This window comes from Phyllostomus discolor, chromosome 13 (assembly GCF_004126475.2).
Source record: "Phyllostomus discolor isolate MPI-MPIP mPhyDis1 chromosome 13, mPhyDis1.pri.v3, whole genome shotgun sequence".
Classification (NCBI taxonomy): domain Eukaryota; kingdom Metazoa; phylum Chordata; class Mammalia; order Chiroptera; family Phyllostomidae; genus Phyllostomus; species Phyllostomus discolor.
The window spans coordinates 32,636,874-32,651,479 of NC_040915.2; the positions used below are offsets into that span (position 1 = coordinate 32,636,874).

Genomic DNA, 14,606 nt, shown 5'->3' on the forward strand with positions numbered 1-14,606 from the left:
TATTACATCATGCATCGAGACCACGTGTGCTGGAAAGCGCTGTAAAACAGCCAGCTACATGCTACCCTACAGGTTTAATATACTTCGGCAGCCTTGTACTTGGGAAGGATTTCTGTAATTGGAGACAATCTAGCAAGAAGAACTTCTTAAGCCATTGGAGGCTGAAATACAAGTTTCTGAGAGATGTGACTTTATAGGCTTGAAACTGAATGGATTACAAATTTCTCTTAAGTGGGCAGAATCATAATTGCATATGTAGTGCAGTCCTGATTATCCAGGGTTTGAATTTCCAGCATGGGGATTATCCAGATTTCTTCTCTGACGCCCCGTCTTCTCTCGAACTACCTGACGTGAATCATTTCCCTAACCATGGGCACCTCTGCGAATGGTAGGGAAGGGCGTACTCGAGCAGCAAAATCCAACCACTGAATAGCATCCCTTAGAAGAGCTAATTATGTGAGAAGTCTGTGTGGCTAGGTTTTTGAAACTGTTCACTAAAGTTAACTGACTGAATTTCCATTTGGGGTGGGGGAGGTCTCTTTATATTTACAAATGATGTTTTACTGTAGCTATCAACACGCCAACATTTTACCCATATATTTAAAAGGCAAAAAAGTCAATCAAGCAGCATGAATGATGCTAAGTAATTGGTTCCATGGTTCCACATCATACTGTTTCCCTCTTCCACACCCAGGCCAACTACCCTTTTGAATTGACTGGCTGGACAGGGAGCCTAGCTGGAATTTGTAAGGCCACTTGGAGTCAAGCCACTGGGCCTTGTGCAGGTTATCGGGGTTCTAGTATTAAGTACCAAAGTGAATGATTGGCACCCAGACCCCACTTGGTAATCCCCAACACCAGTACTACCCCATTTGTACCGTCAACCGACCGCCAGTCAAACTTGAAAAATTATTCATCTGTAGGACTTGAACCCTGGAGGCCTTCCCAGTCTGGAGGACTTTAAAGGCTTTAAAGTCTCTTAGGTACCAGAATTGGGCTGAGATGGTGAAAGGCGTCCCTAGGTGATATTTCTGTTGTATATACTATATTACTGCTTAAATTCTCATTTAGAGTATGGACTGAAAACAGTTGGTCATTATGCCATATCATCAACTCATCTCGACACTGAACAACCTCAAGAACATGTATTTCTAACAAGCGTGGTTTTAATCTAGTGATGGGATGATACTCGGCATCACGCGGCTGGCTGGGCCCGGGCGGCTGTGACCACAGGGTGGTCCCGGACAGTCCCGGTCCCCTTCGAAGTCTGCAGAGCAGGGCTCCAAGTTCCAGTGACTAGACATCGTGACAGAATCAGAATCTGATGTCCTCTCCTTTTCTCATAGGTCAGTTGTGGCTTGGACATTTTCAAAATCTTGTGGTTACATCTGCCTCTTTGGAGCAGTGTCTTACCCAGTAGTGCACTGTTCTCTCGTACCACCCTTCCATGGCAAACATGTCTGTAAGCACCTGGATGCACTCTGAGGTGCCTGATCAGACTTCACACGATGTGTCTGTTTCTCAATTTGTTATGTAATGTGAGTGATAGAATACATGCTAGGGAACATAGTTGACAGGAATACACCAAAAGCCAGGAAAGCATTATCACTCTTTTGGTACCAAAAATACTCTTTTGGCACTAGATTAGAACTGAGTTTATTAGAGAGAAATTTACTTGAAATTTTTAAGTGTTGGGATGTAGTTGAGGATGTAGGAATGGCCAATAGTTTTAAATCCATATTTTAAGCGAGAATATAAGCGGTAATGTACAACACCTTGGCGACTATTAGGAAAATCATTGATAAATCTAGTTGGGAATTCTGTATATGTAGAAAATGCCTCTTTGTAGTTATGTGTGTGTACATGTTTATATGCACACATGTATATACACATGCGTACCTATGTGGTTACTCTAGACATGTATGTGTATATTTCTACCTGTACCTCTGTATATAAATCAGTACCTATGTCTCTGTCTAGAGGGGGAGAAGAGAGAGCATGGGTGTGTTCCTGGGAAGGTAGACTGTGACTGTGTTCCTGGGAAAATGCTGTGTTTTTTTCCCCGCTGACATTACTTTCCCACAACCTGACACGCAGTGTGCCCGGGATAGGGACATGAAGACACACTATACGTGTAATTCTTAATGAGTTCACGAGCTAGTCCTGAATGAGAAGTTAGTTTAATGTTGCATGTTTTACCCATGGACATATTTAACCATTGAAAACACGGAGGGAGAGAAGAACGCAAGGATCACAAAGCCATCTGAGCCTTACTAGGTCCCCCTGCACTTGACCTGCTTTGTCTGGTCAGGAGGAGGATTGAAAAAGAGATAGATCAAGTACAGTTTGCGGGGAGAAAGATTGTCCCGTAAAGTGCTGTTGTCCCAACCAAAAATAAATCTGGCTTTATGGGAAAACCGGGCCATCGTGTCTGCATTCCCTGTTACCCCGTGGGGCTGGCAAGTCACAAACCAAAGACAGAGTCAGTTTGGTGTTTTCCAGGGTTTTCTATACAAGCGAGAACGCTGAGTAAATGCTGTCAGCAAGGTGAATACTGAAGGTGTGTACATAAGGAGTTCTTGGAAAGTGTATGTAAACAATTTGGGCATGTTTTTCTCCAATGAAATGGGCTTATATGGTTAAGATCCTTTTTTTCCTCAATCTGTGTGGCATTTGCAACCTGTGTGTTTTGTGGGCTTCCGAGCACTCATCATAGGTGATTTATATACGTGCACATACAGTCTCTAGAGGTCAGTAGAATATAAGAAATGGGCATTCACATCTCGATGAGGCTTAGGGATTCTGGAGACCATGATTCAAATGGCAAAATGAGGATAGTCAACCAGTGACATTGGGAACTAAAATTATCAGTCAGTGTTATCCACGAAAGTCATGTCATTCTTGTTCCTGAAATGCATCTAATCTATTTGTTTTAAGCAAATTTCAGATGAATGAACATTTGCATGGCAAGAACCTTGACAGAAACCCAAGCTATAATTACTTTATTATGGTTTATTGTAAGGCTGTGATTTCCAGAACCTTTTCTGAAGATATTTTTAATGTTGCTCGAGCAAAACAGTAAATTGTTATTAAACACTTGACTGTTACATCCAAAACACTGTTTCCATTTTAGCTGTCAGTTTGGCCTTCCCAACTCTTAGAAATGAATGACTCCATGATTTATATGTTGCAATTCTATTTGTTCTTATGAACTACGTGTCTGATGTTGGGAAATGTATTAGAAAATGGTGATTTATTTTATATATAAAGCTAGCATTGTTGACAGTTTAGCAAATTGCCTCACAGTTGAGCACGTTTATCGAGTTTTTCTCTAGCAAAGTCAGGTGCAGACGTGGGAAAATGATGGCATGTAGTTATGAACTGCTTGATCCCAGCGCTGCTGGCGCCTCTTCCACACCGTCCCTCGCGAGCGAAGACGGGGAGCAGGACTTCGAGTTTCCTCAGAAGTTGGGAGGGAATGACGATCACTCCCGTCAAGGTTGCATGCCGCGGCGTAGAAGTTAAAATGTCTTGCACACGTTACTGTCATTCACATTCGGGACTAATCTTTCAATAACCTGTTCCCATGTTTGTCCAGTCGTGCCATAGTGGGCTGCATTTTGGGCTCGGTTTCCTCCCTGGGAAGTCCCAACCCGGGGGCTGCAGACACAAACGCCGGGGGGACTGGTCACAGATGAGACACTAGCAGGTGATGTGGGGCGGGGAAGAAGGCCTTACAGTTTTACACGCACACGTACACGCTCGCACAGTCTGTGCTGCCTAAACGAAGAAACCAACAACAACAACAACAAAACACCTACTGAGCATTTGTAGAGATGGAGCACATGGAGCATCTAAAAAAATACTTTAGACTTTGAGTGGCTTCCGTCACCACCGAGAGCACCAAAAGATGCCCAATAGATATTGAGTAAACATGGATGGAGCCCTTCTAATGGACAGGTGATTAAATGAGGAAGCTTTGACACACTGCCTGTCCTCAGAGAGTTTGCCGTGTGAGCGGAGGCCGAGTCTGTCACCGCCCTGCCCCTGTGCCCTCACATCCCCTCTCTCAAGTTTCTTCGCTCTGCGTGCTGCCCCTGCATAATTCCTTCCAGTTCTTGCAACTTTGATAACCGTGCCTTTGAAAATGCTCTTTCTTTTTCTTTCAGTCCTCACCTGAGGATATGCTTATTGATTTTTTAAAAGATTTTATTTATTTATTTTTGGGCAGAGGGGAAGGGAGGGAGAACGAGAGGGAGAAAAACATCAATATGTGGTTGCCTCTTGCATGCCCCCCTGCTGGGGACCTGGCCCGCAGCCAGGCGTGTGCCCTGACTGGGGATCAAACCAGTGACCCTTTGGTTTACAGGCTGGCAATCAGTCTACTGAGTCACACCAGCCAGGGCTGTTTATTGATTTTTGAGGGTGAGAAAGGGAGAGAGAGAGAGAGTTCGATGTGAGAGAAACATGAATTGGTCACCCTCCTGCATGTGCCCAGACGGAGAATTGAACCCACAGCCTTTCAGTGTACGGGTTCACTGCTGCTCCACAGTGTACGGGTTCAGCTGCTCCAACCAATTGAGCAACCCAGCCAGGGCTCAAATGCTCATTTTTCTTTTCTTCTTCCAACACTCCTGTTGGCCTTTGGCTACCTCCTCTTTATTCTTTAGGTCTCAGTCTAAATGCTGCTTCCTCCCAGAAGTTTTCCTAGACTACTCCCTCCCTTAAGTCTAAATTAGAAACTCCCTCTCAAAATACTTGGACCCTATAACAAAGTATTTACCTTATTACAACATTATTATCAATGTATATAACTACCAATTTAATTGTCCACTTCCACTTAAGCTTTTAAGCTCAGCCAGGGCAGGTATCATATGGTCTAGCTTGTTGTCTGCTGTGTCATGATGCCTAGTAACAGATCTGTCAGCATGAAATGTATTTAACCAGTACGGTAACTCTTGAAGGGATGTTGAAATACATAAGTAACCCCAGTGCATCGATAAATTAAGAAGGAGGTATCACATCTTCAAGAAACCGGGAAGGATTAAAATCTTGTGGAGGCTCATGTCTTACTCAAGATGACGTTCAAAGTACACGCAGGGGTTCTTTCTCTACCTCTCCTTATCCGTTATTGACCTTGAAATAGATCCAGGCCCCTAAGTAGCAGAACAGACCCATCCTCTTGGTTAAAACGGGTTGCACAATTTTCAGTTGTGGTTTTCTCCTCAGCCTCTGATCGTGTTATTTATTAGGGATGGTAGACTTGTATGTTTAGTGGAGGCCTGAAAGTGGCATCTCCCACGCTCTTCTCCTGTGATTGGCTTTAAGAGATGGGATCTTGGCTCTGGGGACCGCCTACCAAGGCCATGGATTCTGAGTGTTGCCGCCAAGAATGCAAATTGAGTGGTTATCCAGGAAGAGGCCCTTTGCGAGGAACCGGAGATCCAGAAATGATGATGCACAAAAAGATATATAGATTTATTTTTAGCTGGGTCAAGGGGACCAAGGTCATGTTCCATGAGGATCTTCTCCCTCCCAAATCATACTTTTCTGCTGTCTTTTCCCACTTTCCTTCTTAAACCTTCCAATAAGGTCTTTGACGTCTCTGGTTTGCTGCTACAAAGCTGGCCCTGGGTGCTTGTAATTGAAAGACACTAATAGGTGCCAGTTTTCGTTTTAAACACCCCGAAACTTACGCTTGCATTTCTAACACCTGATTTCTGAGGTTCCTGCACTGTCATTCTCTACAGATGGACAGACACATTAGAGGACTGAGTAGCTTCTGGGACCGGCCATTGCCAGAGCGCCCCCTTCACTTCTCTTTGTTCCCAGCTGGCTGTTTCAACAAAGCCGTCCTCTCGAAGCAGAGAATTATGCTCTGGGACATGGTTTTAAGGATGCATTTGGAATTGAGGAGTGGACAACTTTAATCTCTCATGATTTTGACTCAGCTGCATTCCAGATTTTACTGCCTTTTATTTCACAAAGGTGTGGTGAGTTCGGTGAGACACAGGAGGACAACAGCAGAAAGAGCATTTGGATATGACATCCTCCTCTTATTATTACTTTCGATTGCCTTCTTCATTCATCGTCTGATCCTGCACTCACTGTCGTTTATTTCTGTGACTATCCAAAGGAGGGAGTGAATATTTTATGAGGGGGGCCACCCAAAATGGAATTTATTTACAAAACAAATGGTGGATTTATTCTCACATGTTCCAACTTTAGTCCCCTTCAAAGTACTCTCCATTGGATGCAATGCACCTGTTGAGACATTTATTTCCACTTCTCAAAAGTGTTTTTGAATTGGTCGATTTCAATGCCTTTTAGTGCTTCTGTCGTTTTTTGTTTCACCTCTTCCACGTCAGCAAAATGTTTCCCTTGGAGGACTTTCTTCCCCCTGTGTGTGGGGGCGGGGAGTCGCTCAGGGCGAGATCGGATGGACAGGGAGGGCGGGGCCCGGGGGTCACGCCGTGTTGGGTCAGAAACTGCTGAACACTCAGCACGGTGTGGACGGGTGCACTCCTAAATCGCCCGTTGTGAGATGGGCAAACGCACTGAAAGGGTCTTCACAAAAACTTCCCTGGAGCCGAATGCAGCTTCTCACACCAACACCTGGGTGGGGAAGCCCACCCTCCAGCAGATAATTCCACTTTGGGGGGTCCCCCTGCAAGTGAAAATTGTAAGGCGGAATTACTCCATATATTTATATGATTACAGCAGCATTGGAACTTTATTATTCAGAAAGAATGGCAGAGATCGCCAGAAGAACGAATGCATACACCTGACCCAGCATTGTGGCGGGGGGGGGGGGGGGGGGGCGGGGAGGACTGGCTATCATCTCATAGTTTGGCGTGTTTGCCATGCATCAGTCGGGATTTCACTTTTTTTTTTTTAAATCACAGTCTTCTTCATTTTCTCCATTATTTTTTTTAAAGATTTTATTTATTTTTAGGGAGGGAAGGGAGGGAGGGAGGGAGAGAGAGAGAGAGAGAGAGAGAGAGAGAGAGAGAGAGAGAGACATCAATGTGCGGTTGCTGGGGGTTATGCCCTGCAACCCAGGAATGTACCCTTGCTGGGAATCGAACCTGGGACACTTTGGTTCCCAGCCCGTGCTCAATCCACTGAGCTACGCCAGCCGGTGGGGGATTTCACTTTTTAATATTGCGTCAGGGAAATTAGAAAGAGGAACATGTGAAGACTAATAATAAACAAATCCTTTTCTTCATCTCTGGTGAAATTGTAAAGAGTTCATCAGTCAAACAGATGTTTAAGTTCCTTGTCTTTCTGTACGACGCAAAAGCATAAACCACGTTGTAGCCCTTCTAGAGGTTCTTTAGATCACAGTTTAATACAAATGTTTCGCAAAGGTATGAAACAATAAATAATAAAATTATTTTGTTACACTAATAAACATTAAGAGAGTGGTCAGTTTCCTGCCCTCCTGACAGGATGCATTTTACGCGGTTTGAGTTCACAGTGGTAATTTCTACCTGTTTTAGTTTTTTTAGGTATGCCCTTTGCCCCAGTTTGTGCTTCCGTGCGCTCATGTCCAGGTGGCCACTTCCGCCGCCCTCTCCCCTTCCTCCTGCAAAGAGCGTCCCATGACATGCCCCTTACATCTTTTGTAGGACCTCTTAATACCATAGTTCATATTTCTTCTTGAATAAGAAGCTATGTTCATAAAAAAGTAATTCTTTCAAGAATGGAATGTACTTGCCGTGAGAAAATAGATTGCATTCGTAAAAAAAGTTATCCCCACGTCCTGACAATCACAGTATCCCTCGTTTCCGAAGAGTTCTGGAATGAGAAGAAAAAAAAATCAGTATCAGAGTAAAAAAAATTGTATTTCAATTTAGTGAGATGATTTTACTTCAACAGATATATACCATTATAAAAAAAAGAGACCTTTGACTTTTAAGTTGGGTTTATTTAGCTATTTTGAAAGTGCTTGTGGATTTGTTAATGTGAAATTGGTAACTGTTGATCTCTGGGGGAGGGGGAGCAGGGCGGTGCGGCCTCTTCAGGCTGAGCTTATTACTGTGTAAAATATGGATTGCTTTTACCCTAATGGCCTCTGAATCCTATTACCATCCCATTAGAGAGTGTGGGATTTTAGTAATTCTGTTGTTGTTTCCAGTGGGCAGTGAATATAATGGGGAAGGGCAGGGGTTAATGCAATTCATCTCTTTTAATACTTGTAACTCCGAGTCCCTTATCACTCTCTATGGTTTCACTGGGGCTCCTCCCCCAACTTCTTTCTGTTATTTTTGTGGCCCGGTATATTTCTCTATGCCTCTCCTAACCGGGAGAGTTTGGAGAGGGGAGTAATTTGGTGATTCTTAGGTTTAAATAGAATTTTAGCATAAACCGAAGATAAACAAATAAGGTGGTGTGTTGGCTTGTTGTGAAACAGGCTGTGGCTCAGAGAGGTTTCCAGTGACGGCCCCCGTGCCAAGAATAGTATTGAAATAGCTCTTCCATCAACATCATTTATAAGGCCTTTGGAAGGAGAAGCAGGAGACAAGCGGGTCAGATCAATGCCCGCCAGTGTTCCGGGTATAATGTTTCCATGTGTTCATGGAGACAGCTGTGTCCTGGGTCCTGGTAGTGCTGGAGAGAGGCACCGGGAAAGATTTCAAAGGGGCAGGAATTAGATTTCTTTAAAGGGAAGCTTATGAGCAATAGTTAATTCCCTTCATCTCAGACACGCTCAGTCGATGTACATGTCTGATTATGTATCCCTGGTTTTTATTCACGAAATTTGTTTTTAGCTAATACGGCTTTTTTTTTCCAGAATAAATACGAACATCAGATTAGTTCTCGGTGTGTCAAAACAAATTAGTTTCCCACAGTGATGCAGTGAAAGGTGTAACTATTTTCCCTTTTCATATGTCAGAAAGCATGAGTGGGACTGGGGAATTCCCACTTTTTCCCCTTAGCCCGAGAGCCCGGGAGGTTGCAGAAGTCTGGTTTAACGCACAGGCACGGTCCCCCCAAGCCCCGGCACCCCCCTCCGTTTCAGTAATGAGAGTCCCATGCTGAGATCCGAAAAGGCACATACACTCAGAAAAAGGAGGGGATGGCGGGACGTGGTCGGACCACTTCAGTCTGTTGACAGTGAGTGATATTCCCAAGGCTTATTGTTCACCTTCTCTGAGAATGAAGTTTCCATATGTTTCATCATAAATGGAATAACTGTGCAACATAATTGCAACATGAAAATGTGTGCTGGATGACATAGTGGGAAACTGGTGTTTGGGGGGAATTTCTCCTTGTCTTCATGTTCTGTCTTGACTGCCCGTCTGGCTGCAGCTGATGGTCTCAGCCTGGTGGTAGTGTTCAGACACTGCGTCTTGGAATAGAGCGGTGTGAGTGTTTGTCTCGAATATTCACGCACTGGGTTTCTCCTCCACTTGAGGTATTACTTATCATACTTCTAGACAGACCGTGATAGTATTATTTTGTGCCATCAGTTGGGTGTGTCAGAGTGAAATTCATTTTAGGAGATAATTATGTAGCTACAGACACAATTAGTTTTCATTTTAATGAATTGATAGGAATAAGTATTGTCATGGATCACCTTCTTAAACTATTTTTTTTCCACAATCGCTTGGGAAGCTCAAACAAACAAAAAACATTAAATGAGATCTACTATAGGTACCTAGTGATATAATCATTGCTCTTTCTATAAATGAGGTGTATATATAAGTGATACAATTTGCAGAGAATTACTGAACTTACAGAGGAGACGTAGAACCCACGTAGAATTCCTTTCTGTTTAGTAAAGAACAATGTAGATTGTTGTGCCGGATTATTCAACAGGAAGAGTGTGGGCTTCTGGTTTTCATTTACGTTTGGGTCCCATTTAATTCATCTTGTCTCTTTGTTCCTGAAACTTTCCTTCAGTTCTGCCAAGAAACATAAAACTCGGATGACACTAATGCTTCTCTCAGTGAGAGAATGATGTGTCACCTTCACTGTCGTTATAAAGCTACAAACTTGTCATTTGTATCTCTCTCAGTGTTCCTTTCATGTATGATGTATACATCCCTTCATATTGGGTGAATATCAGCAAATCAGCAATGAAAGTTGACTCTTTATAAGACTTAGGTAAATTAAAAAACAGTATCAGAATTTGGAAATAAATGTGAATTGTTGAATGGAAAACACAGGAATGCCAAATGCCACATTTCATATCATCTTCCATCTCTTGCTGTCTTGAAAACACAATCTCTGGTTAAGCTTAGGGTAGCAGTAGAAGTCAACAGACTTTATTTAAATGTACATTTTGTTACTCTAAAAAGTAGTAGTAAAAAGTTGTCCTTATAGGAAATTTGGAAAATTCAGAAAGTAATTAAACATACCACCCATGATCTCACCAAAATCTGTTTGTTTAACCCTTTTAAACAAATACATATTTAAAAAAACTGGGATTTTTAATATTCATTTATTGTTTTACTGTTGGAATGCTCTTATGTATTAAATAACAGCCAAAACATCATATTAATGTTCTACCAAAGTCTGTGCCTTAAAATATATATCATGACTTTTAAAAAGTAACTTCTATTAACTTTGTAATTATAAAAATTTAATTATATTTTAATATAAAATAATTTGAAAAAATATACAAGTAAAAGTAAAATCATTTTGAAATGCCACTATAAAGAGATAAATACTCCTAATAGTTTAGTGTCATTTTTTAGCAGTTTGCCTATGTAATAACTAATAAAAGTGATTTTTTAAACTTATATATTATTTCTACTGAGGTTAAACACTTGATCTCTTGATCTGTTCACTTTCCACTAAATATCCTGCTTTATTATATTTTTCTAAAATAATATAAGAGTTCCTCCTTTATTTATAAGTATCCTTACTGTTTTTAGGACATGGTAAACCAGTGCTGGTCATATTCACTGTTAATATTTTACCCCAGCAATTTTTTATTTTGTTGTCTTCACATGAAGATATTTAAAATTTTTATATAATAAGGTCTTCTAAAATTTTAGATATCTTGAACTGGTTCTCAACTTTAAATGAATCCCTATTACAAAATCCAATATATATGTACTATTTTCTCCTAGTAATTTTTAAAATGTTATAATAACAGTAAGCTATTTAATCCATTTAAAAATATATGTGTCAGATGAGAATCCATTTTCACCCAGAATTAATCTATTATTAGAATTTTGACCTTACTTTATATTAAATCTCGTGTGCAGTAGAGCCTATGTCAGGGCATTCTGCTCTTTGTGTGTGGTCGTGAGCATATATGTAAATGTACAATTTTACTGTTTACTCTACCATGGGGTCTGCTCAATTTACAGTGAGTTCAGTGTCACAGAGGAAGGCTCTCCTCCTCGTTTTTCTTCTCTTTAGAGCCTCCTTGTTTTCATTTGTTTATTTTTCCAAATCGCAGAATCATATTCATTTTTTAAACATTCATGTGTAAACATTAAATTCAATTGTATGAAATTTTCATTTTGATGATTCAACCGTATATGTTTATAGAAAGTGAAAAGTATTACCATCTTTTGCAATATTTTCTCTTTCACTTGAGGATCCATAATTGGATAGGTTTTGTTCCTCTAATAAAACATGTCTTCCCTTTTGAATATGTGGGTTTTGTGTTTTGGGCCCATTTCTCTTAATCAGGCAATTTCTCCTACAATTTTATAAAACTTCCTTCTGCATTTACATAGAATAATGCAGGAAATTTCTCCTACATTACTTTCTTTTCTTCTTGAGAAATAATGTGTATCTGTTAAAAAGTGCCCATTACATTAGTCTTCCAAAGGCCCAATTACATTTTCTGAACCGCAGCCGCACAAAACAAAGTGCTGATCCCACGCAGTTGGTCCTCACACACCTCTGTGTCAGCAGGAAATGCACTAAGTGGTCTGAAGGGTTCAAAGGGCTCCTGCTTCCCCAGGGTAGAAGTTTCTAAGACCTGCTCCATATCAAATCAGTCCAGAGCAAAACTCTGCAAACAAAATGTTCCTTTGCAGAGTAAGTTTGGGAAACAATGTATATAAAAACCCTTTTTTTTGGAAGAGGGGGTGATTATTTGGTTAGATGGTTTGTGTTTCATTGGAGTGGCTAAGTGTAATACCTACCACTCAACCAATGAGCTTCTACTGAGTATTTAAATCATCCAGGCATTATTACAATTAATTTTAGCTCCCAGTGAGTCTTTTTTTTCTGTATAGAATGAAAGATAGTTTTGCTCATATCTTTAGAGGCAGATCTCAAAGCATGTCACTCACTGATCATTTATTCAATGATTTATCATAGTTGTGGCTGCTGTAGGCAGTATTATGCAATCATCATACGTAGCAGCTCTGTGACACTCAGCAAAAAACTTGGAGGATCTGTTTTTGTCTCCAACATGGGGGCAGTGTCTTGCAAAAAGTTATGAGCAGCAGCAAGGATGCATATAAAGCCCTTAACACAACTTTTACTATGGAGGAGCCACTAAGAGGAATACAGGTGGCATTACACTTAATAATCATTTACAAGTAAAATGAAGAGGACATATGCCCTGCTCTCAAACACCCTAACAGTGGTGCAATCTGGAGTAACAATTTCATAATGTTTTGCAATTTAAGTACATCTTAATGTACACGGCGGAGCGGGTAAGCCTTCAGATAAGCACACTAGAAGAACAGGAAAATGAGGTAAGGGAGCGAAATGAACTGAGACAGCGGTTCTCAGGGAGTGATTACGACACTGGTCCTGAATGAGGAGAAGCACCCATCCCTTCTCCGCAAGGGTTTCACCCGGGTTGTACATCCAAGGCTGTGTCACGTAGTTTGACAGAACTGAATCAAAACGGCATCCAAGTTCAGTCCCTCAGCTCCAAGTCCCTGAGTTTGGCTGCTGCTCTGGTCACCCTTTGATTCTGAAAGCATGCCGAGGTTGTGAGTGCCTGGGCGCCCTGTTGACATCAGTGAGTAAACATCCCGCTGTGGCAACTGGAGCATCGTTTCATCCTCCTGGAAGAGAAGCCCCGGCTCAGCAAGGACGATGTGGAAATGTTGGTAAACTTCTTTGTTACCTTAAGCCTAGACTTCTGTGGTTGTCCACTTGTGGGTGTTCTAAGCTGTGTCACTGATGGGATGCAACCTCAGGGGATGAGAGAGCTCAGACCCTCCCTGGCATGTAGTCACCTGAGCATATTTAAAGCCACCAATTTAATCCTCGTATAGGTGACGCATAAAAGTTTGCATTGATGGTGTGTTTTACTCTTACAAGTTGTGCCTCAGAGATGTGGTTTCATCCTGCCTGTCGTATGGGTTGTTGCTTTCACCAAACCCTGGTCACTTCTAAAGACGTGAATTTGAGAGGTTTTGATATGTCCCAGGAGCTTGGGGGTATGTGAAAAGTTACATTGCCAAGTTCTAGCTTTTATTATATTTTTAAAGATAAGTTCTTGGTTACTTCAACAAAACATGCATTGCGTATAGATGGGGAAAACATAAATTTTCTTTTTCATTTTTTTCTGTCCTAATCGTAATATTTCAATATTATGAAGGAAATACGAGCTCAGATATTTTTCTATGCATATACTATAGATTGTTTATTAAAATGACATTACATCACACTATCACTGGTAAATGGTAATCTACTTTTTAAGTTGGTTATTGGGGTCTTTTCTACACTTTAAAGACTTCATTTTAATAATGACATGATTTTTCATCTTCTGAAATGTGTGATGTATTTATTCCTTAATGAAATATTTACCAACTGCTCCCCACGTGCACGGCCCTGCCCTAGTTTCTGAAGATGCAGTTAACGGATAACAGACACATGTCCCTGTGTCCTTGTGGAATTAGCCCCCTCCTGCTGGAGACTGAACCTCCTTTCATTTCGGAGCCGTTACGAAAATGACAATTTTTGGTCTTGATTGAATCATTCAGGAATATTTAAATCTGGCTCTCTCTGTCATGCTAAGAACATGAGCATTCTGCCATTTTTTCCAAAAATTCTGCTAGTCATGCATGCCCAACTTGATCATCTTCTTGCCTCTCTGTTTGGACCCTATGAAATAAGACTAGATCTGAACTGTGTTCAGGGGTTCTGAGCCCTATGCTCTTTGCAAAAACCCGCTTAGCCGTGAGCCTAGCCCAGCCTCTGGGACTCTGGTCAGTGTGCACTGCTCTGCCTGGGGAGAGAAGTTGTAGATTAAGGGTTAAATTAGAGCTGTAAGTGTTCATTCTTTGTCTTCATGCTAAGATTTATGGATTTGCCTTGAGATGATAACATACACACTATATTCTTTGGATCTGTCCACTCTGTTCATACAAACACTGCTGAAATTGGAGCGAAGGCCTCGGTCACAGCTATTTCTTTAAGGGGTTTGAGCTAAACCACCGCTGTAGGTCTTTGCATTACTTTTCACAAGCATTTCAGGAATGGATGTTCGTATAGCAAGAATGCCTCAGTGTCCTTCTCTCTCCCCTCAACGAAACACTCATGTTTTTGAAACTCAGTGTTCATCACCCCATGCATATGTGGTTGAACAACCACCACATGTAAATTCAGAGGAGACTGGGGCATCTTTCTGTGCAGAAATGTGACTTTCTTCGTGAATATCCAGTCCTCGT

The 14,606-nt window shown here is 41.5% G+C and overlaps 1 protein-coding gene across 3 annotated transcripts in view; it reads left to right on the top strand.

Moving 5' to 3' along the window:
• TENM2 (teneurin transmembrane protein 2) overlaps positions 1-14,606 on the top strand; it is a 1,103,034-nt gene that overhangs the window by 501,077 nt on the left and 587,351 nt on the right. The window contains exon 1 of one of the 3 annotated variants that reach the window (XM_036014380.1): positions 12,617-13,036. The exons of the other annotated variants lie outside the window; for them this stretch is intronic. Coding sequence (XP_035870273.1) covers positions 13,027-13,036 — 10 coding nt within the window. The 5' untranslated portion in view covers positions 12,617-13,026. Of the gene's footprint in view, positions 1-12,616; positions 13,037-14,606 lie in introns of those variants that run through there. 3 annotated transcript variants of the gene reach the window in all.